The 27,209-nt window shown below is 43.4% G+C and overlaps 1 protein-coding gene across 2 annotated transcripts; it reads right to left on the bottom strand.

Annotated features, from left to right (window-relative positions):
- Positions 1-1,896: 1,896 nt before the first annotated feature.
- On the bottom strand, positions 1,897-16,030 carry LOC135228104 (galectin-9-like). Of its 2 annotated transcripts, XM_064271447.1 has the most exons (8): positions 15,730-16,029; positions 14,473-14,564; positions 7,940-8,141; positions 6,643-6,753; positions 5,264-5,305; positions 4,699-4,787; positions 4,383-4,545; positions 1,897-2,670 (listed from the first exon to the last, which is right to left on the bottom strand). In XM_064271447.1, exons 1-8 carry the CDS (start codon positions 15,766-15,768, stop codon positions 2,524-2,526), a joined length of 885 nt encoding a protein of 294 aa, XP_064127517.1. In that variant the 5' UTR covers positions 15,769-16,029; the 3' UTR covers positions 1,897-2,523. The 2 variants fall into 2 exon arrangements, with proteins under 2 accessions (XP_064127517.1, XP_064127518.1); XM_064271448.1 differs by lacking the exon at positions 6,643-6,753 and having other exon boundaries at positions 15,730-16,030.
- Between the last annotated feature and the right edge of the window lie 11,179 nt (positions 16,031-27,209).

Here is a 27,209-nt window from a genome sequence, read left to right as displayed (position 1 = left end):
TATTATTTGTGTTTAAAAAATGATTCTGAATTTTCTTTCATGTTAAATTTTGGTGGACAATATTTTACAGGTGCCATATTTACTAGCATTCTAAAAGTTTTATTATCTATTCCCTCCTTTTCATCATGATTATGAGTGGAATTATTATTGTGGTTATTAATGAGGGCAGCATCTTTAAAGAGTGATTTTGAAGTGGCTTGTTTACCTGATCTTTCAACTATGTACTTTGTTTGTGGAGAAGCTTTGGGTTGGTGGGCCTGGATTTTAACTACAGCGGTCTCAGAGGGGATCAAAAGGGCTTCCAAGAGGTCTGCCACTAAGGGCCCGTTTTAATTTGGGGCCCAGAAGATGTCAGGAATCCCCTGTTTCTTAATATTTCAAAAACATGAGTAACTCCAGAAACATACCTTCATTTTGTAAAAATCTTTTCTGACCATGCAGAAGTCAGTTTGGAAGTCTTTGTGAGTGCACTTAGTTCAGCTTGCTGACCTGAAGTGACTTCAGGAAGCGTGCCACATTCAAGGACCTCAGTTGAGCTTATTGTTGTTAGGTACCATCGAGTCAGTCCTGACTCATAGCAACACTGTGTACAACAGAAGAAGACATGGCTTGATCCTGCAGCAGTCACGACATAACCTTCCTGGTAATGAGAGCTGGTAGGTTCAGGCTTTAAATGTGACCCATCAACCAACAGAACTAAATCAGGATTTGGTAATGGGGTTTCTCGTAAATCTGGTCTAGAAGACAAAACCTGCCTTATTAGATTTAAGCAATCATGGGGTAAATGGTCGTCATTATTAGGTAAAAGTAACAATGCAGCTGGATTCAGAGAGGTTATAGGATACAACCAAATATTAGAAGCAGCCAAAAGTGGATCCTTATAAGAAGTCAGCCTACTGGCTGACAGGTGTTTAGTAAGTGTTAAATTTAAAATGGCTGACACTGCATGAGGGACACAAACGTCAACAAAATTTCTTAAAACAATAGCTGCTGTGGTCTCAACTAGTCTAGTGATTTCAACTACTGCTCTAAGGCAAGGGAGGGTGGGAAGGGTAAGCCCTTGTACTGGGCTCCAGCTGGGTACTATAATAACCAATGTGTCTCAGTTACCCTCTGCGTTTTTGAGTGAGGACTCCTAGAACATTACCAGAAATCTCATGGACAAAGGTGAAAAGTTTAAATTATAATTGGGATACCCTAAAGCAGGTGTATTAATGCTTCTTTTAATTGAGTGATGGTCTTTTGACCATTCTTGGATAGCTAGAAGGGGTCAGGCTCCCAAATATTTAGATAATGATAATGACTTTGAGCCAGCAAAGAAAAATTAGGTATCCAAGCTCTGCAATAGCTGAAGAGTCCTAGAAATCCTCTTAACTGTTTATTGATAGTAAGGACAGTGTAAACTTAAAAAACAAACAAACCTGTTGCCCTCGAGTCAAGTCCAACTCATGGTGACCCTTTAGGGTTTCCAAGGAGCAGCTGATGGATTCAACTGCTGATCTATTGGTTAGCAACTAAGGGCTCAACCACTGTGCTGGCAGGGGTCCTCTGAATTCGTAGTAGATAATTTTAAGGCAGGAAATTCTGTGGCAGTACTCAAAAGTCAGGGTTTCCTCTGGCAAGCTCTGTAAGGTGATTGGCTTAAAAGGGTATACATCTCTGTCTTATATTGGTTTCAGTGTGGCAATTACACAGGTGTATAACTGGGAGGGGCCGAAGTGTACTTACATCATCATTACTACACATTCATCTCTTAGAAACAGTACGGAAGATGGCTGCAGCTAGGGCAAAAATGGAACCAGCAAACAAGAAATCACACTCAATCCTCAAAATGGCAATTTCGGATCTTATCAGGTGCCTCGATTTTTTTTTCCCCCTGAATTTCCTTACATAATTCCATGCCTCCGTTCTGTAAAGCATTTTTATTTATTTCAGTGACACTAGGAAAGGTCAGGTCAGTTGGGTGGAGGTTAGTGGGGTGTCACCAGAGTAGGCTTCCTGGAGGGGATGTAATATTGGTACAGGGTGAAGGTGTAGGTTAAAGGTCAGGGAAATGGAGAAGCTGAAATCACCTCCCACCTGGAGAGCACAGCTGGTGGCTTGACATTTGAGGAGGAGTCCAGGTTGGGGCTGGAAGTGGTTGAGAGCAAGAGGAGGAGGTAGGGGCCTGTGCAGAGAGCTTGAGAAGGCTCAGGGCACTCCCTCCCTGCTGATGGACTGAACATGGGTCCTCACCTTGCACAGAGGGCCCCCAAATGCACCTCTCTTATTGGATGATAGGATTTGGCAGCTGGAACCTCCTGTGTTGCCAATTTAGGAAGGCCGACCCAACCAGCTGGGTTCCCCCTCCAGGCTGTCTGCTGCCTGAAGCAGGGCCAGACAAAGCGTGATCTCCCAGAGAAGCCCAGGTCATAGGCTGCATGGAAAGGGCTGAGCTGGGGCTGGGGCAGGGGTGGTGGAGTTGAGCGTTGAGATCCAGACAGGAATGTGCCCATGCCAGTCAGCCCAGGGCCTGGGACCTTCCTATGCCTGCACGTGGGTCAGCTGGATGTCACCAGCCACTTCCAGGTTGTTGATGGCCGGTAGGTTCCTCAGGCGGTGCTTGTACTCACAAAAGTGCTGGTCATTCACGGCCACTTTGAAGCAGTGGCTTTCACACAATATCCACACCTGGGCAGAGAGGTCACAGCATTTTACATTACACTTAGAAAGTCCTCCAACAAAATGCAAGCCTGTGTCTCCCTCCCTCCCTCTTTCCCTCCTTCCCTCCCTTAATATCTCCTTCCTCAAATATTGTTAACCCCACATCCAGCATTCTAGCTATACAGAATCATTTGCTCTTCTAATCATGTCCTGTCGTGTCATGTGCACTCCTTCCATACTTTCCCATATGCTGTTCCCTCTCCTTAGAATACCCTTCCCCCTCTGCTCCCCACCCCAGCACACCTTCCCCACATGAATAACTGCTAATCACCCTCTGGGAGTCAGCCCCTTTTGGCAAGTCTTCCCTGCCTTTCTCCACCTCCTGACCACTCCTCGTCGGAATTGAGGGCCTCCACACACTGCTTCTAACTGGCCCCTGAGCCACCAGGGGCAGAAACTCCGGCTTGTATCCCTATACCCAGCACATAGTAGTGCTCTGCACCTGGAGTCCTAACTTGTCTTTTCTACCCCAGTACATTCTCCATGAGACAGACAGACCAAATACTGTAAAACATCATCATCCCCACGATAGCTTATATCCCACAAATTATATGTCCTAAGCATGTTACGAATATTATCTCATTTAACTCATAACTCTGTGTGATCACTGTTACTATTGGCCTCATTTTGTACATAAGGAAACTGAAGCACAGAGCAGTTAAGTCACTTGCCCAACGTTACACAACTATCTATAAATCAAAATATATTCTTCCTGGTTTGCAACCTCTCGATAGGAAACTCCCACTGTAGTAAAATTCAAACTCCTTTCTATGCCCTCAAGGCCCTACACCAGTCATTTCCAACTTTGGTGGCAGAGTGTTGGGGCATACTTTACAAATACAGTTGCCCAGGCTCACCACCTCTTTTTTCTTAAGCTCCTTGGTGATCTGAATGTGTCCTCAGGGTTGAGAACACCTGCTGTCTGCACTCGAGCCTCTAGCCTCCTTACCTCACACCTCTGCCCTCTCTCTACCCAGAAGCCCCTGGACTTGTTGTTTCTTGACAGGCCACAGGCATGTTTCCCAACATTTGCACTAGCTGTTCTACACACCCACCTGGAATGCTTTCCTCACAGGTCCTTGATTGGCTGGCTTCTTCCCTCTCAGGCAGGGTGGCCCTGCCTCAGGGCTCACAGCATCCCATTGCTCTATTGCTTTCTGCATAGCAGCTGTCCTACCTACAGTTATCTTGTTCAGCATTTGTTTCCTTGTTCCTCCCCCACTGAGACTGTGGATGCAGGACCTTGTCTGTCTTCTTCCTGGCTGTGTCCTCAGCACCTAGGGTGCTTCCTACAAGGAGTGGCCCTCCATAAAACAGTTGATAAATGCATTTGTTGAATGAATAAGTGAGTGAATGAATGATGCTTCAATTTCAGGTTCCATATGGCACTAATTGGCTTTGGGACTGCAGACAAATAACTTGCATTTGTGAGTTTGTTTCGTCATCTGTAAAAATCAGATGGCAACACCTACCTCTTGTGGGACAACAATAATAATAAAATTAATAATATCAATAACACTTGAATAATAATTTTTTGGATACTTTGCCTTCTTCTAGGCCCAGCCTCACCTCAGAAGCTTCAGCCTCCATCCCATTCAATGTGTCCCCAGACCCCCTCCACTCCAACGCTCTCTGCATCCCGTGCCAGTGCCTCTGAGCTCCAGGCTTCAGTCCCTTACCGAGAAGTTCTGGCCGCGGTTGAAGGGCATTTTCCCAGGCAGCCAGAGTTCCTCAGATCCCCAAGAACCATTGATCTGGGTGTTGCAGACCACAGTGTTCTCATTGAAGCGGGGGTTCAGGTGAAAGGCGATGTCACTCCCAGAGCGCAGGTTAATGTGAAAACTGTGGGTGAATCGCTCACATTGAGCACCTTTGCCCACTGAACCCTGGGTCCCAGTCCCTGTCTTCCTCCTCAGCCTGCCCTGGGGCAGGAGAGTGGCCCGAATGCCCTTGGGGTTCTCTCTCATCCCCGAGATCCCTGGTACCCTGCTTTACCTCTGGGCTTTGGGCAGGACGGTGCCTGTCATGATGATGGACTTGGACGGGTACAGCCCACTGGGGATGGCGGTGAAATAAGGCAGCTTCTGTGGGAGGAGGGGACAGGTCAGCCCGTAGCAACCACATCCACTGCCGGCCACTGAGGGAGGGTAATTTTTTTTTTTTTTTTTTTTTTTGGTACAGATTTTCATGAATGTGGACTGTCTATTGAGCTTGGCAGTGTGCCTATAAGTAATACAGTTTAGAGAAAGCATCCCACGATATCATTATTTGTCTAGTAAGCATCAAAGGGAAACTCTCTAGCATTCCTCAAATTAATGGACTTGAGCCATCAGGAAAGGAAGTTTGGTCAGACACAGAAAGACATTTGGGCTGATAAGAGGAGGCCACTTGATTTGATCATGCTGAAGAGACTGTTTTAAGGTTTCTTTCAAGTCTTTTTCTAATGTACTTGGCGGTTTATAGGAACTTCGGCTTTGAATTTGGCGAGGCAGGCTGCTCCTCACATCCCACTCTGCCCGACACAAGCAATGCCTCCATCTCTCCCCAAGAAAACACTTACATAGGTTAGGCTGGGGTACACCATAGGCGGGATTGTAGGATTCTGTTGAAAAGAGACCAGGAAATTCAATGAGGTTGTGTGCACAAAGAGGCACCCGCACACTCTAAAGGGCATGCTCAGATGTGAAGCTGAGGTCAGGATGCTTCCACTACCTCAGGTTCTCCCATTCACCTGCCTTCTTATATTAGCCTTCATGAAGCTTCCAGTTATGTTGCTGGACTCCATCAAGGTTACCCATCCTTCAACTCCTCCCAGGTAGCCTACTCTCTCCCCACTGATTTGCACAGACAAGGGGAGAATAAGAAGAGCTTAAGCCTATGATCATTGTGACATCACCTGGACAAGTCGGGCTAGATGGGGGCAGTATGGCTGTTCTACTAAAACAAAAAGCCCCACATGGGAAGACAAGCATTAATGGAACCAAGAAAGAGTAGAAAGGCAGGGGCAGGAGCAAGAACGAGCAAGCCAGGCAGGCAGGGGAGTGCAGAGGGTGGTAGAGAGGGAGAGAGACAAAGGATTAGGCTCCATCAAGTACAGTGGGGTATCAATCGCTCTCTCTCTCTCCCCACAGGGAAAAGAGTGGGTAGGAAAGGAATAGGAGAGATGAGGACCAAAGGGACAGGAACACATATGTGTTGTGGGCCTACTGTGTGCTTCATTTATCCCAGGCTAGCCCACTCAAATACCAAGAGTGGCAGCAGCTGCTCCAATCCAGCTGTGAGAGTGTGAGCCCAACATACCCCAATCTTCCCGTTTTTCATGAAAAGGCCAGAGATCCAAATTTCCCTGTGGTGTCTCCTGACCTTTTAGATATGGGCAACACATTCAAAATATTTGAAACATGAGAGGATCAAATTGTCCTTTGTGAGGACCCTGGGGTCCATTTCGAGACCTCTGACGTATATTGTTTCATTGAAGCCGCAGGACACCCCATGGAATAGCAATGCTTATGCTCATTCTACCAATGAGGAAACAGGCTGGGAGAGGCTAAGTCACTCATCTAAGGTCCCATAGCCAATGAGCATAGCCAAGCTGGGGATTTGAACTGGATTCCATCTGATTCCGCAGCCTAGGCTCTTTCTGGAATCACTCTGCCTTCTAACCAGGGTGAAAATGGAGACCAACAGAGACCCAAGTGGCTGAGGAGTCTGTGAGACTAAGGCAGGTACTCCAGACAGAGGTGGTGACACAGGAATGGCATGATGACCGAGGGGAAGGAGGAGGTCAGAGACTAGGATGGGGAGCCAGAGGTGTGTCCCCAAAGTTACCTAGATATGAGATTAGACTGGTATGTTTAGGTCCATCCAACAGGGCCTAGGCACAGATAGTCTGGGCCCTGTGCCCCAGCCCCTGGGACAGGTCCAGGTGGACCGCCTGACCTGGAACCTGATGGAGTCTAGCTGCAGAGGACCTCGGACCGAAATGGTGTCCACGCAGTGGAAAGGCACGCGGTGTGAGTACTGCACGAAATGGTTCCCGTCCACTGCCACCTGCCAAGGGAGTATATATTCCAGGAGCAGAATCCCAAGCCAGATGGAGGAGCACACCTGAGCCTCCTGGCTCTTGTTTCTTGAAAAGCCCCAGGTATGCTTCTCACATCCAACCTGTGCCAGTTACAGGAGTGCGTGTGGAATCCAAAGCGCATCCAGACCCAATCTCCGCTCGCCTTAAGCTTAGTTCTTCTGGGGTTTGTTGATTTATTGCAGTAGGTTTACCTGGGGCGTTATTTACCTGTGCGCCACCAGTAAGAGTACTCATGGGGAGTAGGCGAGAGGCAGGCTTTACACGGAGTGGGAGGGCACGTCCATGTTCACACAGATGAGCATAGACACAGATGTACTTTCTCCCACCCAGCTCCCCAAGATGAGAGACACTGCTTGCAAAAGTAATTTACAATGGCTTACAAAACAAACCAATTAACAGAACCTAGATAAAGACTGGTAAAGACTGGTACAATGTTGCAGAAATCTAGATGTTATCAGGGACCTGAAGTGGAGTTAGGGCTACAGCACAGGAATGGAATTAACTTGGACTTTCAAGATGGGTGCCTGTGTGGTGCAAACAGTTAATTCCTTCTGCTGCTTGGTTCGAGTCCACCAGAAGTGTCTCAAAATAAAGGCCTGGAGATCTACTTCCAAAAAATTAGCCATTAAAAACCCGATAGAGCTCACTTCTACTGTGACACACACGAGGTCTCCATGACTCAGTGTCTACTCAACCTCAACTGTTCCAGTTTTTTTCAATACCAAAACCAAATTTATTGCCATCAAGTCTATTCCAACTCATAGTGACCCTATCAGACAGGATAGAACTGCCCCATAGTGTTTCCAAGGAGCAGCTGGTGGATTTGAACTGCCAACCTTTTGTTTAGCAGCTGAACTCTTAACCACTGCACCACCAGGGCTCCTTTAAAGACACACAAGACCAAAAAACAACATGGCAATGTATCTAATTCTGATTTTTTGAGTAAAAGAAGCAACAGGTGCACTCGTTGATGAAGATGAAGGTACGTAAGGAAACTGTATAGGCCTTGATGATGGTCTTGTAGAATGGTGTTGCTACTACCTGATCTCAAAGGACGTGATTATTTAAAGGCCATTCTCTCAGTGCGATGCAGCTGGGGGGACTAGGACCCTAGGGATGGAGACAGGGAGAAATAGGAGGGTATCTGCTCACCTTGAAATCCCAGATCTGCACCAGGACACAGATCTCAAAGGGCTGCCCCTTCTGGAAAGGCATTTGAATCTTCCTCTCCTCACTTCCCCAGGATCCATTCTGCTTCGTATTGCAGACCACATACCCACCCTCTTCAAACCGAGGGTTGAAGTGGAAGGCAATGTCTTTGTCACTGCGACCAGTCTGAAAGTTCACAGCAAACCTAGGCGAAGGGGGAATCAAATTGTCTTCTGCAGCATGGTTTATTGCCAGTGGTGGGAACAGGAGGTCTTCAGTACATTTGATCTATGCATTTGATCTGGGAACTTGCATGTGAACTTTGTGGCAGAAACTAATTTGTTGGCATCTTTTTGTTCACCTAATTTGGACTTTGTGTGTTTTTGTGAAATTGTTGCATTTTGCCCTTACGGCATTGTTTTCTGGAAATGAGTAGAAAATGGGTAAAGAAAAGTGTTGATACTGGCACCCAGAAGCACAGGTCTTAGAAACTAACCACAAATTTGTATTAAAGAAGAGGAAAAAAGAAAACATCAGCACTACAAAAAAAACACTACAGAATGACAACTATAAACTCACATCTATCAATAAACACAATGAAAGTAAATGGCTTAAATGCACCTATAAAGAGAGAGAGAGTGAGAGAATGGATTTAAAAAACAGGATCCATCAATATGCTGTCTCCAAGAGACACCTTAGAAACAAAGACATAAATTTATTAAAAATCAAAGGATGGAAAAAATATATCAAGCAAATAGCTACCAAAAAAGAGCAGGAATGGTAATACTAACCTCAGATAAAATACCCTTTAAAACAAAATCCACCATAAAAGACAAAGAAAGGGCATTATATAGTGATTAAAGGGACAGTTCACTATAAAGACATAATCATAATAAATATCTACGCACCCAATGACAGGGCTCCAAAATACAGAAAACGAACCCTAACAGCACTGAAAAGAGAAATTGGTAGTTCTACAATAATAGTAGGAGACTTCAACACATTATTCTTGGTAGAGGACAGACATCTAGAAAGAAACTCAGCAAAGACATGAAAGATCTAAAGCCCGCAATCAACTAAATTGACCTCATAGACATATATAGAACACTCCATCCAACAGTAGCAAAGTACACATTCTTTTCCAATGAGCATGGAATTTTCTTCAGAAAAGATCACATCTTAGGTCACAGGCAAGCCCCTCAAAAATCTAAAGCATTGAGATAATACAAACTATCTTCTCTGATCACAACACCATCAAAGTAGAAGTTAATAAGAGGAAGACCAAGGGGGGAAAAAATCAGATACAGGGAAACTGAACAACACCCTGCTTAAAAACCACTGGGTAATAGAAGAAATCAAAGATGGAATAAAAAATTTCTGGAATCAAATGAGAATGAAAACACGGCATAACAAAACCTTTGAGACAGAGCAAAGGCAGTGCTCAAAGTTCAATTTATAGCAACAGATGCACGCATCAAAAAAAAAAAAAAGAAAGAAAGAAAGGGACAAAAAAGTTAGCTACACAACTAGAACAAATAGAAAAAGGAATAGCAAAAGAAGCCCACAGCCACCAGAAGAAAGGAAATAAATATCAGAGCAGAAATAAGTGAAATAGAGAATAGAAAAACAATAGAAAGAATCAACAAAACCAAAAGTTGGTTCTTTGAAAGGATCGACAAAATTGACAAACCATTGTCAAACTGACAAAAGAACAACAGGAAAGGATGAAAACAACCCTAGTAGGAAATGAAATGGGGGACTTTACAACAGATCCAGCTGAAATAAAAAGGATCAAAACAGAGTTCTATGAAAAACTGAACTCTAACAAATTTGAAAACCTAGAGGAAACAGACATATTTCTAGAACACACTACCTACCCAAACTAACACAAACTAAAGTTGAAAATCTGAACAGGCCCATAGCAAGAGAAGTTATTGAAAAGGTAATCAAAAAACTCCCAAGATAAAAATGCCCTGGCCCAAATGGCTTCACTGGAGAATTCTACCAAGCATTCACAGAAGAGCCTACACCAGTACTACTCAAATTAATTCAGAACATAGAAACGTAAGGGATACTTCCGAATTCATTCTATGAAGCCAGCATAACCCTGATACCAAAACCAGGCAAAGGAATCACAAAAATAGAAAATTACACACCAATATCTCTCAGGAATGTAGATGCAAAGATTCTCAACAAAATTCTAGCCAATAGAATTCAACATCATACCAGAAAAAAAATACACCATGACCAAGTGGGATTTATACCAGGTATTCAAGGATGGTTCAACATTAGAAAATCAACCAGTATAATCCACCAAATAAATAAAATTATCACACGATCATCTCAATCAACACAGAAAAGGTATATGACAAAGTCCAACAGCCATTCCTGATAAAATCTCTCAATAAAATAGCTATAGAAGGGAAATTCCTCAGCATAATAAAGGACGTTTATATGAAATCAATAGCCAACATCATTCTTAATGGAAAGAGGCTGAAAACATTTCCCTTGAGAACAGGAACACAACTATTTCACATTGTGCTGGAAGTCCTACCTAAAGCAATAAGCCAAAGAAAAAAAGAAAGGGCATCCAAATTGGTAAGGAAGAGGTAAAACTTTCCCTATTTGCAGATGATATGATACTATACATTGAAAACCCAAAAGACTCCACAAGAAAACGATTGGAACTGATAGATTCAGCAGAGTAGCAGGATACAAGATAAGCTACGAAAATCAGTGGGATTCCCATACACCAATGTAGAGAACTATGAAAAGGAAATCAGGAAAACAATACCATTTATAATAGCCCCTAAAAAAAAAAAAAAAAAAAAACTCAGGAATAAATCTAACCAGGGATGTAAAAGACCTATACAAAGACAACTACAAAACACTACTGAGAAAAATCAAAAGAGACTTACATAAGTGCAAAAACATACCATGCTCATGGATAGGCAGATTTAATATTGTGAAAATGTGAATACAACCCAAAGCAATCTACAAATACAATCCAATCCCAATCCACATACCAACAGCATTCTTTAAAGAGATGGAAAAACTAATCATTGACTTCATATGGAAAGGAAAGAGACCCTGGATAAGTAAAGCACTATGGAAGAAGAAGAATAAATTAGGAGGCCTTGCACTACCTGACCTCAGAACCTACTGTACAGTTACAGTAGTAAAAACAGCTGGTACTGGTACAATGACAGACACATTGACCAATGGAACAGAGTTGAGAACCCAGATGTAGATCCATCCACCTATAATCACCTGATCTTTGACGAAGGGCCAAAGTCCATCAAATGGGCAAAAGACAGTCTTTTTAACAAATGGTGCTGGCAAAACTGGATGCCCATCTGCAAAAAAGTGAAACAGGATCCAAACCACATGCCATATACAAAAACTAATTCAAAATGGATCAAAGACCTAAATATAAAACCAAAAACTATACAGATCATGGAAGAAAAAAATTGGGTTAAATCTAGAGGCCCTTATACACAGCATTAACAAAATAAAAACCATAACTAACAATACACAAACACCAGAAGATAAGTTAGATAACTGGGATCATCTAAAAATTAAAAACTTATTGTCACCAAAAGAGTAACAAGAGAAACTACAGACTGAAAAAAAAAAAATTTTGGCTACGACAATTTGACAAAGGTCTAAAATCTACAGGAAATCCAACACCTCTACAACAAAAAGACAAATAATACAATTAAAAAATGGGCAAAGGATATGATCAGACACTTCACCAAGAAGACATTCAAGCAGCTAACAGGTACATGAGAAAATGCTCCTGATCACTAGCCATTAGAGAAATGCAAATCAAAATCATAATGAGATACAATTTCACCTGACATTAATGGCACGAATCAAAACCAAAACAGAAAATAACAAATGTTGGAGAAGCTGTGGGAAGATTGGAACCCTTATGCACTGCCAGTGGGAAAACAATGGTACAACCAATTTGGAAAACGATCTGGCACTTTCCTTAAAAAGCTAGAAATAAAAATACCATATGATCCTGTAATCCCACTCCTAGGGACATATTCTAAAGAAATAAGAGTTGTCACACAATAGACATATGCACACCCATGTTAATTGCAACATTGTTCACAGTAGCAAAAAAATGGAAACAACCGAGCTGCCCATCAACAGATGAATGGATAAACAGACTATGGTACATTCACACCATGGAGTATTACGCAATGATGAAGAACAGAGATGAATCCCCAAAGCATCTCACAACATGGATGAATCTGGAGGGCATTATGCTGAGTGAAATAAGTCAGTCAAAATGGACTAATATTGTATGAGACCACTGCTCTAAAAAGTTGGGAAAGCCAGCACAACTTGTCCAAGGCAAGGTCGTGTAAGCTCCAAAGACACGTCCAAACTCCCTGAGGCACTGAATTACTGGGCTGCGAGCTCTGGGGACCAGGGTCTCAGGGAAGATCTAGCTCAACTGGCATAACAGTTTTTAAAGAAAATGTTCTACATTCTACTTTAGTGAGTGGTGCCTGGGGTCTTAAAAGCTTGTGAGCAGCCATCTAAGATACTTCAGTGGTCTCACCCCATATGGAGCAAGGAAGAGTGAAGAAAACCAAAGACACAAGAGAAAGATTGTTCCAAAAGACTAATGGACTACAAGTACCACAGCCTCCACCAGACTGAGTCCAGCACAACTAGATGGTGCCCGGATACCACCACTGACTGCTCTGACAGGGATCACAATAGAGGGTCCCAGACAGAGCTGGAGAAAAATGTAGTACAAAATTCTAATTCACACACACACACACACAAAAAAAAAAAGACCAGAATTACTGGTCTGACAGAGACTGGAGAAGCCCCAAGAGTATGGCCCCCGGACACACTTATAGCTTGGTATTGAAGTAATGCCTGAGGTTCACACTTCAGCCAAAGATTAGACAGGCCCATTAAAAAAAAAAAAAAAAACAAGAGTAAATGGGCACACCAGCCCAGGAGTAAGGACAAGAAAGCAGGAAGGGACAGGAAAGCTGGTAATGGGGAACCCAAGGTCGAGACCGGGAGAGTGTTGACATGCCAAGGGGGTGGCAACAAAAGTCACAAAACAATATGTGTATTAATCGTTTAATGAGAAATTAGTTTGCTCTGTAAGCCTTTATCTAAAGGACAATAAAAAAAATTTTTTTTTAAGTGTTGCAAACATGGAAATTGTCAAGCATGCTCAACTGGGAAAGACAAGAACAAAATTAAAGAACAAGTACGGCCAGATGTCTAAAGGTGAGATGTAGGATGAATATTAGCTCTCTGGGCATGACAACTTATTACTGAGCATCTTGCCCATAGTATATGTTGGGGTTTATGTCAGGAACATGGGAGGTGTGGAAGCAGAACCCCTGAAGCCAGGTGGGCCTGGACTCAGGCCCCAGTTCTGCATTCTTGGTCATTTGGGATGACCGTCAAACCACACTACCCTCAAGTTACTGCATCCAGGAGAGGGAGTGACTCTGTTCCTACAGCCCCATGGTAGTGCAAAGAGTTAACATACTTGGTTGCTACTGAAAAGATGGGAGGTTTAAGTCAATCCAGAGGCACCTCGGAAGAAAGGCCTGGCCATCTACTTCCAAAAAGTCAGCCATTGAGAACCCTATGGAGCACAGTTCTACTGAGACATGCATGGGGTCATCATGAGTCAGAGTCGACCTGACAACAACTGGTATCCCTCTCCCTGCACAGTGATTAAGTGAGGAGTGTTCAGGAAGCCCCCAACACAAGTACATGTTGAATTGTGTCCCCCTAACCGTTGTACCTGTGAGTGTGATCCTGTTTGGCAATAGGGTCTTTGAAGTGTTATCAGTTAACATGAGGTCTTACCGAAGTAAGGGTGGGTCCTGATGCAACCTGAGTGGTGTCCTTGTGTAAGAGAAGAGAGACACAGAGAGACAGGCAGGGCAAAGACAGCCCTGTGAAGATGCACGTGCAAGTCAAGGACCACCTGGGGCCCCCAGAAGCCAGGACAGACAAGGAAGGTCTTCCCCTAGAGCCTTCGGAGAGAGCGTGGCCCTGCCAATCCCCTGAATTCAGACTTCGAGGCTCCAGAAGTGTAAGACAATAATTCTGTTCTCCTAAGTAGTTTGTGGTATCTTCTAAGGTAACTGCGGGAAACTAATGCAGTTTTCTTCTGTCTCCTTGGAGGAAGCCCCTGGGCATGAAAGCTGCCTTAGGGTGTAGCTGTGACTGTAAGGTAAGGAATTAACATAATTATCTGCATGGGGGGGCGGGGCGGGGAGGGGGCGGGTGCCTGCTACCTTCCCTAGATTTGGAGCTCCGAGGGGGTCCCAGGGGCCCATTAACCTTGGAGTCTATGCCCTCATGGGGTGGGCACTGTGGAACAGGTCACTGGGTGTTGGCAGGGCCCACCCTGCACATCTGCATCCCAGGAGACTGGTGTGGGTGAAGCACAGAGGTTGTTGGTTGAATGGATCAGAGCTGACAGGCTCCATGGTTTGCTAAGGGACAGGCTAAAGAGAAACACCTGTGCCAGGTACCTGGTTTCAGTGGAGAAATGAACAGTCCCCTTGATGATGATCTGAAGACCATCCTGGAGGCCCCCTAGGATTGTCCCCTGGAAAGGGACGCCCTGCAGGGGGGAAAGGATGGAGACCAGTCAGTCTGCCTGCTCCTCTATTTGCTCTCTGTCAGCACTTGCTAATGGTGGCCTGTGTGTGTTGGGCACCATGCTGGGGGCAGAGGGTGTGGCTGTGAACTAGACAGATCAAGTCTCTCAGCCTCACAGATCTTCTGATCATGTGAAGCAGTGCTCACTAACCGAGCTAATTACTCCAACATTCTGATTGTGATAAGGAGACTGTGTTCTCTGAGAGGACGTGACAGGGGCTGACTTCCCTTGAAGGTCTGAGAAGAAGTTCCAGCAAGCTGAGCCCATGTAGAGTTCACCAGGAGGAGGGACTTGGAGGCAGGGGAAGTCACAAGTACATGGGCCCTGACTGAGATGGGAAGAAACCAGTGTAGTGATGGGGCTGCAGGACCCCAGGCCAAGCTCCCAGCAAAGGCCCTAGGGCTCTGCTCAGGAACTCAAGAACCCTAAAGGATTAGAAGAAGAGAAAGAGCGAACTCTGAAAGCTAATGTGGACTGATGTCATTTGTATAAAAATTATGCACGGATATAGTCTCCCCACCCAAGTCATGCACTGTCCTGAGAACTCCAGATATACCACCTCGCATAATCCTTATTCCAGCCCTGGGGTGTGAGCTCAAGAGTCATCCCCATTTTACAGATGTGGAAGCTGAGGCAGAGTGGTGAAAGTAACTTGTCTAAGGCCACCCAGCTAGTAAATGGCTGAACCAGGACTTGAACCCAGGAAGGCCTTCTCCAAATTAAATGCTAGGTTTTTATCACTCCTAGAAACCCTGCTTCCTTCCCTTTTCATATAAGCCATCACCCTTCTAGTTATTATGTATGCCTGTCTCCCCGCAGCACCTAGGACAGGACAGGCACCCAGAGGGGAAGGTTTGTAAACATTTGTCAGAATAATCCTCGAATCCTAAGGATTATCATCCCTCAGTCCCTGAAAGGAACTGGGGAAACCCACATGAAACAGAAGTTGCATCAGGATTGCCCCATATGGCGTTTCTACCCTTCCTGTGTTCTCTTTGGGATGCCCCCCTCCACTACCTCCTGCCACCTAGGGTTTTCTTCCTCAGAGACCCAGAGCTCCTTCCCCTCGCTGTGGCAGCAGCGCGGCCGGCCAGCACCACCCCATGCCCCTAGCCCCAGGACTCACCGGGCTCAGGTAAGGAGGCTGGGCACTGCTGAAAGCCATCTCTCTGTGCCCCTAAGGCTACTGTTGCTTTTTAATTGCCAGGCAGTCCTCTGCACAGTGGGAGGACTTCACAAAGAAATAGAAACCAAAACAATTTGGTTGCCCTCTTTGTTTCCTATAATTGTTCTACAGGGCACTTTCTTTTTTGGATGTTATTGTTTAATTTGTAGGTTTGTTGCTTTGCCAGAAGGTGGTTTACAGGAATTGCTGCAGTTCCAAGTCAAAGGCGTGTCTTAGGACCATACTCTCAGGGGTTCCTCCAGTGTCTGTCGGGCCCGTAAGCCTGGTCTTTCTTCACATATTTGGTTTTTTGGTCTACACTTTTCTCCCACTCTCTCTGGGATCCTCTACTGTGATCCCAGCCACAATGCTTACCACCTCCTCTGATAAAGCACAATGGGCCCCTGCGTGTCTGTAAATTTGTCATACTGTGGGGGCTTACCTGTTGCTGCAATGCTGGAAGCTATGCCACCAGTATTCAGATAACAACAGGGTCACCCATAGTGGACAGGTATCAGCTGAGCTTCCAGACTACGAAAGAGTAGGAAGAAGGACCTGGCAGTCTACTTCTGAAAAGAATGAGCCAGTGAAAACCTTATGAATAGCAGTGGGACATTGTCTGATACAGTGCTGGAAGATGAAAGCCCCAGGTTTGAAGGCCCTCAAAAGACAACTGGGGAAGAGCTGCCTCCTCAAAGTAGAGTCGACCTTAATAACATGGTTGGAGTCAAGCTTTTGGGACCTTCATTTCCTGATGTGGCACGATTCAAAATGAGAAGAAACAGCTGAAAACATCCATTAATAATTGGAACATCGAATATATGAAGTATGAATCTAGGAAAATTGTAAATCGTCAAAAATGAAATAAAATGCATAAACATTGATGTCCTAGGTATTAGTGAGCTGAAATGGACTGGTATTGACCATTCCAAATCCGACAATCATATGGTCTACTATGCCAGGAATGACAACTTGAAGAGGAATGGCGTTGCATTCGATGTCAAAAATAACATTTCCTGAAGTAAAACGTTGTCGGTTTTACTCCACACACCTGGAAGGAAGACCAGTTAATACGATTATTATTCATATTTATGCACCGACCACTAAGGAGAAAGATGAAGAAATTGAAGATTTTTACCAAATTATGCAGTTCTGAAATTGATCGAACATGCAATCAGGATGCATTAATAATTATGGAGATTGGAATTCAAAAGTTGGAAACAAAAAGAAGGATCGTTAGTTGGAAAAAATGTGGCCTTGGTGATAGAAATGATGCCAGAGATCATATGATAGAATTTTGCAAGACCAACGACTACTTCCTCGCAAATACTTTTTTCACCAACATGAATGGTGACTTTACACGTGGACATCGCTGGATGGAATACACAGGAATCAAATCAATTACATCTGTGGGAAGAAATGATGGAAAAGTTTGATATCATCAGTCAGAACAAGGCCAGGGGCCGACTGCAGAACAGATCATCAATTGTCCAAATGCAAGTTCAAGTTGAAACTGAAGAAAATTTGGTAAAGTAGAGGGTCAGTGGCATAGAGGCTAAGTGCTACACCTGCTAGTCAAAAGGTCTGCAGTTCAAATCCACCAGGCACTCCCTGGAAACTCTACGAGGCAGTTCTACTCTGTCCTATAGGGTCTCTATGAGTCGGAATCGACTCTATGACAATGGGTAGAGGGTCAGTGAAAAAGAAGAAGACCCTCAATGAGGTGGATTGGCACAGTGGGTGTATCAATGGTCTTAAGCATAACAACGATTGTGAGGATGGCACAGGATAGGGCAATATTTTGTTCTGTTGTACCTAGGGTGGCTATGAGTCGAAACTGACTCAAGGGCACCTTACAAGACAACAATGGGTGGAATGTTATGGATTGAATTGTGTCCTGCAAAAGTATGTGTCAACTCGGCTAGGCCATTGTCACGGATTGAATTATGTCCGAGAAAAAATGTGTATCAACTTGATTAGGCCATAATTCCCAGTGTTGTGTGGTTGTCCTCCATTTTGTGATTGTAATTTTATGTTAAAAGGATTAGGGTGGGATTGTAACACGACCCTTACTCATGTCACCTCCCTGATCCAAGGTAAAGGGAGTTTCCCTGGGGTGTGGCCTGCACCACCTTTTATGTCATAAGAGATAAAAGGAAAGAGAGCAAGCAGAGAGTTGGGGACCTCATACCACCAAGGAAGCAGCACCGGGAGCAGAGCACATCCTTTGGACCCTGTCCCAGAGCCTGAGAAGCTCCTTAACCAGGGTAAGATCGATGACAAGGGCCTTGCTCCAGATCCAACAGAGAAAGAAAGCCTTCCCCTGGAGCCCAAACCCTGAATTTGGACTTCTAGCCTACTTTACTATAAGGCAATAAATTTATCTTTGTTAAAGCTGTCCACTTGTGGTATTTCTGTTATAGCAGCACTAGATAAATAAGACAGCCATGATTCCCAGTATTGTGTGGTTGTCCACCTTTTATAATCTGATGTGATTTTCCTACATGCTGTAAATCCTACCTCTCTGATGTTAATGACGCAGGATTGGAGTCGGTTATGTTAATGAGGCAGGACTCAATCTACAGTATTAGGTTGTATTTTGAGCCATCTCTTTTGAGATATAAAAGAGAGAATCAAGCAGAGTGGAGGGGGGCCTCATTACCATCAAATAAGAAGAGCCAGGAAGGGAAGCGCTAATTTTGACCCAGGGTCCCTGTGCTGAGAAGCTCCTAGGCTGGAGAAGATTAATGACAAGTACCTTCCCCCAGAGCCAACAGGGAGAGAAGGCCTTCCCCTGGGTCTGGCACCCTGAATTCAGACTTCCAGCCTCCTAAACTGTGAGAGAATAAATTTCTGTTTGTTAAAGCCATCCACTTGAGATATTTCTGATATAGCAGAGCTAGATAACTAAGACAAGTGGTATACATGTTTCATTTTGGTGGCCTAAAGCAATTTTGAACAGACAATTGATGTAATTGGATATATGCTTTCGAAGGATCATAATGAGTGCTGTGTGAAGAAAGATGGTGCACAGCAGAAACTCAATATGTTTATCCTTTAGCTAAATTGTCTCAAACCATCTAGCCACTTTGGGCTCCTGATTCCTCTGGATCAACAGGCAAAGGGAGTACCATACCAGCTGGTGTGATTAATCTTGATTACCAAGAGGAAATAGGATCAATATTACATAATGGGGGTAGAAAGAGTATATCTGGAATGCAGGAGACCCCTTAGGGCATCTCTTAGTACTCCCATACCCTGTGATTAAAGTACATTAAAAACTATAGCAAATCAATTCCAACATGACTACTAATGGCACAGGCTCTTCAGAAATGAAGGTTTGAGCCACCCCACCAGACAAAGAACCAGTTGAGGTGCTTGCTGAGGGCAAAGAGAATAAGGAATGGGCGGTGAAAGAAGATATTCTAAATACTAGTTATGGCCACATTATCAGTTGCAGAAACAAGGACTGTAATTGTTACAAGTATTTCTGCTTTGTACGTGTGCATCAAATATTTTTGTTTTCACTTACAAAAAGTTATAAACAGGACTAGTGCTTTTTCGGCTGCATGTGTGTTCATTGTATCATGTTAGCCACAAGTATGACTATATAATTGTGTTTATTCAGAGATTATGTATGATTTAAGATGTGTACAGGTGCCAAGTTGACAAGGGGTGGACTGTGATGGTTAAGATTTTGTATCAGTTTGGCTGGGCAATGATTCTTAGTGTTTTGACAGTTGTGTGATATTGTGGTCGTTTTCCCATTGAGATTTGATATGTGATCACACCTATGATGGGATCTGCTGTGAGTAGTCAATCCATTGAGGGGAGTTTCCTTGGGCGTGTGGCCTGCATCTAGTGGCAGGGCTCAGGGGCTTTTGCTCCTTCTGGATCCTGCAGCTAGCTCCTGTTCATCTGACCTCTGGTTCTTGACTTGAGCTAGAAGCTTACCTGCGGTCTTGCCTGCCAATCTTAGGATTTGTCAATCTTCACAGCCTGTGAGGAACAGCCCTGCTCTCCAACCTGCTGATCTTGGGTTCACCAGCTCCTGCAGCCACGTGAGTCAGGAGAAGCTTCAATCTTGACCCATAGACTTGGGATGTTCCAGTGTCTACAACCACGTAAGCCATTTCCTTGATATAAATCTCTCTATGACTGTATGAAAAAAATGACTGTATATGTTTATATGCTTTCTTGGTTTTGTTTGTCTAGAGAACCCAGCCTAAGACACTTGTTTTTTTTTTTTTTTTTTACCTTACGTTGAGATAGACAAAAAGGAAAGCATTGCATAGAACAGCAGACAAAAATTGCTATTACAATTAAAAAAAAAAGTAAACAAATGCTTTAGCTAATTATAGTTAGGTAACCAGGAGGTGAGCCAATCAAAGATATTTGATGTATCTTAATTAAGGAACATGAAACCAAGTAGTTTTCTGGTGTATTGACAAATCCAACATTTAGTCATGTTGGTCACACTTGCTACTAATTGAGTTAATTTGACAAAAGTGTTACTATGCCAGGCTTGGGCTAGGAGTAGGAACAAGGATAAAAATGAAAGAGACTTCATAGTTTGTTTGTTTTTTACAGAAATTGTAGGTCCTATAAGGGCTCACAGTTTCAGTTGTCCTTTGAGGACATCGTTGGTAAATTGAGGTCTCATGTACGAATAGTTAAGGCTTTTGCTAGATTGTGGATATTCAGGGCTGGAGCTGATATGAGTTTTTCTTTAATTGTCTGGAAGGCTTGTTATTGTTCATAAGTTCAGATAAAAGGATCTGAATCTTTCCCTTAAGTTGCTTTGTAGAAATGTTTGGGAATCCAGATTCTGCAAGAACCTGCCATTCCCAGGAATTCTCGGATTTGCCTCCACGAGCTGGGACACAAGATTACACAGATAATCTTTTTTTCTCTCAGAGCAGCTCTTTTTTTCCCTGACACATTCAAAATCCAGGAATGTAACCTTAGCTTGGGAAATCTGGGCCTTAGGTCTGGATACTTTGTACCCAGCCTGGCCCAGAAAGTTAAAAGTGCTGATAATGTTTAAATCTGATTCTTCTTTAGCCTTGCTTGCTATGAGCAAGTCATCCACATTCTGAAGCAGAATTCCATTTTGGAGGGTTAACTGACTTCAGTCTTTAGCCAAAGCAGTGCCAAACAATGTGAGGCTATTTTTGAACCCCATTGGGAGTACGCTCAAGCAGAAATGTTGTTTCTGACCTCTTTTGGGGGTCCTGCCACTCAAAGGCAAACAGAACTTGGGTTTCAGACTCTAATGGTATACAAAATAAGGCATCTTTTAAGTCTAGAGCAGTAAACAAGGCAAAATCTCCTGGAAAAGTGGTTAGCAATGTATATGGATCTGGCACTACAGGATGGACTGTAACTAATATTTGGTTAATAGCTCTGAGGTCTTGAACAAGCCTATACTTATTGGAATGAAATTTCATTAAAGGCAAAATTGGTGGATTATAAGTGGATTGGCATGATCTTATGAGTCCAGATTTTGGATAGTACAGGATAAGTGGGTGGAGGCCTAGCTCCACCTCTGAGGGTATTGCTTCACATGTAGGGGGTGATTTCTGGTAACACTTCAGCTTTGACTGGAACATTTTTAGCTCACTCTAGTTGCCCTTGTGCCCAAACCCAAGTGACTACTGCATCCTCTGTCTGTTTAGGCACAGTCTCAGTGGGGGGCTGCAATGGACATCATGAGGGTCAACAAGTGGGCCTGCATTCTTTACCTTTGCTCTTTTGGTACTGTTAAATTTAGCTTACCATCTTGAAAATGGATTTCAGCTTGTAATTTACCAAGCATACTTTGCCCTAGTAGGAACTGGGCACTCTTGCATGTAGAGAAAAGAGTGATTCAAAGTAGAGTCACCAACTGAATACTCCATAGATTGGATAAAACTCCTAGTAACCTTTCTTCCTGTAACTAACACCACCGGTATTGATTTCTTTGATAAGGTTCCCTTCAGAATGTTAACAGAATGTGTGGCTTCTGTGTCCAACAAAAATCAATTATTTCTCACCTAAAATTTCTTTCTTTCTAACCTTTACTTTAACCAGGGACTCTTCAAAGTAAACTGGAATAAGGATGGCCCCTGGTCCCCCTCAGTCTAACTCTTCCCCTTGTTGTATCATAAACTTTTCAGGATCGTCCAGGGCTCTCCGTCTCTTAGGACATTCTCTCTTCCAATGTCTTTCCTGTTTATACCACCCACATTGGTTTTTTCCTGACTTAGGCTAGGTTCCAGACACTGGGTAAACTTCCCCAGTGGCTGGGTCTGGAAGCCTCCTTTTGGCTGGAAAGCTGCTGAAAGCATAGCTACTTGTTGCTTGGCACACTTGTCCTCCTTTCTCCCCTGAACTTGTTCTCGGTTAGAATAGATCTTGAAAGCTGTCTTAATTATCTAGTGCTGCTATAACAGAAATACCACAAGTGGATGGCTTTAACAAGGAGAAATTTATTCTCACAGTCTAGTAGGTTACAAGTCCAAATTCAGGGTGTCAGCTCCAAGGGAAGGTTTCTCTCTTTGTTGGCTCTGGAGGAAAGTCCTTGTCCTTAATCTTCCCCTGGTTGAAGAGCTTCTCAGGCACAGAGACCCCATGTCCAAAGGACACGCTCTGCTCCTGGTACTACTTTCTTGGTGGTATGAGGTGACCAACTCTGCTTGCTTCTCTTTCCTTTTATCCCCTAAGAAATAAAACAAGGTTCAGGCCACACCCCAGGGAAACTCCCTTTACCTTGAATAAGGGAGTTGACCTGAGTAAGGGTGCTGTTACAATCCCACCCTAATCCTTTTAATACAAAATTACAATCACAAAATGGAGGACAACCACACAGTGCTGAGAATCATTACCTAACCAAGCTGATACACATGTGGGGGCAGGGGGGGGACACATAATTCAATCCATGACAAAGGCTAATTCAACCAACTGTGAAATTCACATTCCAACACTGCCTTCTACCTTCTGTAATTACTTTCTTATGTTGGGGGCATTTTTCCCTATGAATATTAGGCACCTCAGGATCTAGATCAGTAAATTGTCCACAAATCATGAAAATTCATTCAAGGAAGGTAGAGGAGCCTTCTTATGCTTCTTGCATGACTTCACGCACTTTCCTTAAATTCTTTTGTTTGGGTGCCTCATTTTTGACCCCAGTGAGCAAGTAGTCACTCTACTGACTTAATCTGGCTCAGTTGACCTAAGTGTTTGGGTCCCAACCTGGTTCAGTGGTCAGTATGGCCAAATTTACAGGGAGGTGGTCACTGACATTTTGCTGGTGAAGGCTTCCTGCTTCTTCCCTGACCTTTTCAAAAACCATTGTCCTCTCCTCCAGAGTGAGTAAAATGTCACATAAGGTTTGACAATCTGCGCAATTCGGGTAGTGGGTTTGAAAAATAGAAAAAAATAAGATCATACATTTGCTTAGGATCCTGTCAGTATGCTGGTAGATTCTTTTTTCAAGTAAATAAGTCAGAAGTGGTGAATGGACTACGTATTCAGACCATGGCCAGGACTCCTGCTACCCCCTCCTCACCATCACGTAAACACAGAGAGTTGCCTCAATGACTTTAGCCGGTTGAGGGTCCTGGGTTCCCTAGGCCAAAATGAGCACCAATGCAAGTGTATGCCAGGGAAAACATCCAGCACTGGAGACCTCAGGGGCTAATGGAGGGTTTACAGGATAAGCAGGGGGGTCTATGACCTCCGGTTAAAACTGGGTCCTCTTTTGAAAGGCTATAAAACAGGGGTTTTAACCTCAGTTCGAGCCATGATTTCACATTGTTTCTGCAAACTCTTACTTTGCCACAGCAGTATAAAAGTTTCAACATATATTTTCCTTTCCCACTTTCATTCTCTAGTACAAAACAAATCTAACAGCACTATGGTGTTATAATGTAGGGGTCCTTTGCCAAGCCAGTGGTCACTGTCCCTGAGTTTGTACCGGGGCCAGGCAGTGTTACATAAAATTTCATTTTAGGCTTTTTTGTTGGGTCACATCCAAAATAAGGCCAATTCTTTAAAATACACCCTAGAGAACTACATTCTGGAATGCTTGACTTACTTCCATGGTACCAAAACCTGAAACTACAGATGCCTACTTAAAACAAAAGTATTTGACCCAACCTTCATTGGCTAAGCATTACCAGAATCTACACTCTGTCTACTTTCTACAAATATGATTTATTTCTATAAGAAACCTGAAGACACAGACGCCTATTCGAAATCAAGGTGTTTGAGCTGAGCTGAGCTTCACTGGCTAAGCACTACCAGATCTACAGTCTATCCACATTCTGAACACTAGGATTTACTTCTGTACTCACCAAGGGAATCTTTTCCCTCTTTGTGGGCTACTTGAGGACGTTCTCCCTCCTCCTCATGTAGTTCACTGCTGAGGAGTCTGAGGTTCTTCTCTGGAGAAAGGTTACCAGTGTGCACTTGGGAAAAGCAGTCAGTTCCCATTGGCTGGAGGTGAATCTCAGGAGATGGACAATGCTAGTCCCATCTGGGGTTGCCAGAATTTGTTACCCGAAGGAGGTTCTGCTCAGTGTGGCTTTTCATCAATGAAAACACACCAAGGTCAGGAGGGAGGAAGAACATTTATTTCAAGCATGTAGGCAAGGAGCAAAGAGGGGTATAGCTCAAATCAAGCCCCCCAGATAAAGGGAGGCAGAACCTTTTATACCATGCCTCACAAGGAAGTACACAGAAACATCATGGAACATATAAGTTGTCTTGACACGCAGGTGTACTAAAGCAAATTGCCTTTTTTTTCTTCAGCATGTACAGAAAATGTCAGATAAGCCCCTCCCTGGGCTAAGATTTTAATATTCAATTGGGTCCTAATGAGGCTTAGGTTACTTTAGGACAGTTTTGAGGCTAGCAAACTGATTTTTTGGCAGTTTTGGCAGATTTAAGGCAGAGGGTGCTCAGGGTCTTGATGACAATGGACAGGAGAAACAGGTCTTGCTTGATAGTGGCTGAGCAGCTGCTGGCTTTGCTCACTATCAGCACCTTAGTCCAAGTCAATTGTAAAGATTTGTAAAGTTTGGCTAGTTGAGTTTTTATTACACCATTAGTTCTTACAACTAGACCAGAGAATTGAAGGTGATAAGGACAATGAAGTTTTTGAACAATGGGAAAGATTTTACATATTTCCTTACTTATTTGCTCAGTGAAGTGGGAGCATTGGTCACTTCAAAGGAGCCTTGGGGCTCCCCAAATTGGGATAGTGTTCTCAAGAAGTTTCTTAGTCACAAACCTGGCAGTAGCTCGATGCCTGGGGAAAGCATCAACCCAGTGAGAAAATCTACAAATCATTACTAATAGAAACTTGTAACCACTTGAGGAAGGAAGTTGGATAAAATCAATCTGACATTCAAGCTTTTGTCCTGAGTTCAATGTAAATCTCCCAGGTGGAGCTTTGTAGGATTTACCTGAATGAAACTGAGAGCATATTGAACATTGGGTAGTCACTTGTTAAGCGGCTTCATGAAAATGTACCCACCAGTATTTCTTTAAAAATCTGTATCACCTTCTGTCTTCCCAAATGAGTATTCATGTGCAATGCCCCAGTACAGAGGTTTGCAGATGTTTGGGGGAAAACTAAAGTTTTTTGGGGGGGTTCCATCCATATTCCAGAGGTGGGCTTTGTGAGCAGCCATGTTTCTTCTCTTTTTCAACCTCATCATGTGGAGCTGAGTTTTGATGTTGAAATAAATCCTTTAAAGCAGTTCCTCCAGGCCTAGATGGATTCTCTACAAGCATGTTAGAGTGTTGTTCATCAACTGAAACAGTCCCCCGATGTGAGGGACCATACATAACTGTTAAAACTTGTGAGGAGCATTGGGGCATTGACAGGATTGAAACAAGGGGGTAGAGGGGTGTGATCTTTAAAACTATGAGAAAAAATATGGCCTACAGGGACAGAACAATCTCCCCACCAATGGGCTTCTAAAGCCCTGATAGTTCATCTCTAATTATTCCTATATTATCATGCCAGTATTTCTAACCATAGGAACATGTAAGCATTCTGAGAAGATGGGTTTGTTATTAGGCCCGATCCACAGTCCAATGGTTGGATCTTGATGACAGCTAACCTGTTCTCATTCTCTAATCTCCTCTGTGGGGGCTTATTATTTGTGTTTAAAAAATGATTCTGAATTTTCTTTCATGTTAAATTTTGGTGGACAATATTTTACAGGTGCCATATTTACTAGCATTCTAAAAGTTTTATTATCTATTCCCTCCTTTTCATCATGATTATGAGTGGAATTATTATTGTGGTTATTAATGAGCACAGCATCTTTAAAGGGTGATTTTGAAGTGGCTTGTTTACCTCCTCTTTCAGTTTTGTAGTTTCCTTTAATTTCCTTTGTTCCTGGAGCAACTTTGGGTTAGTGGGTCTGGATTTTAATGATGGCAATCTCAGAGGGGATCAAAAGGGCTCCTAAGAGGTCTGCTACTAAGAAGTCATTTTTAATTGGGGGCTTAAAAGAAATTAGGAATCCCCTTTGTTCCCAAACATTTGCAAAACATGAATAACACCAGGAACATACCTACATTCTGTAAAAATATTTACTGACCATTCAGAAGTCAGTTTGCAAGGCTTTGTGAGTGCAATTAGTTCAGCTTGCTGAGCTGAAGCGACTTCAGGAAGGGTGCCACTTTCATGAACCTCTACTGAGGTGGTTGTTGTTGTTAGGTGCCATTGAGTCAGTCCCAACCCATGGCGACCCTATGTACAACAGAATAAGACACTCCCCGGTCCTGTAGCAGTCACCAGATAACCTTCCTGGTAATGAGAGCTCGTAGGTTCAGGCTTTAAGTATGACCCATCAACAAATAGAACTAAATCAGGATTTGATAATGGGGTCTCTTATAAATCTGGTCTAGGAGACAAATCCTGTTCAGCAAGATTTAATCAATCATGGGGTAGATGGTCATCATTATTAGGTGAAAGTAACAATGAAGTTGGAGTCAGAGAGGTTATAGCATGTAATTAAATATTAGAAGCAGCCAAAAGGAGATCCTCATAAGAAGTCAGCCTGCTGGCTGACAGGTGTTTTGTAAGCCTTGAATTTAAAATGGCTGACACTGCACTAGGGACATAAACATCAAGGAAATTTCCTAAAACAATATCTGCTGCAGTCTCAACTAGTCTAACAATTTCAGCTACTGCTGTAAGGCAAGGGGGAGGGAAAGTAAGCCCTTGTGATGGACTCCAGCTGGATAATATAATCACCAATGTGTCTCAGTTACCCTCTGTGTTTTTGAGTGAGAACACCTAAAACATTATCAGTAATCTCATGGACAAACATGAAAAGTTTAAATTATAATCAGGAAACCCTAGAACAGGTGTGTTAATGCTTCTTTTAATTGAGTGATGGCCTTTTGGCCCCCCTTTGATAGCTGGAAGGGGTCAGGAT

This window comes from Loxodonta africana, chromosome 18 (assembly GCF_030014295.1).
Source record: "Loxodonta africana isolate mLoxAfr1 chromosome 18, mLoxAfr1.hap2, whole genome shotgun sequence".
Lineage (NCBI taxonomy): Eukaryota > Metazoa > Chordata > Mammalia > Proboscidea > Elephantidae > Loxodonta > Loxodonta africana.
Note: the sequence above shows the minus strand (reverse complement) of the source record. Positions and strands in the feature narration are given on the sequence as shown.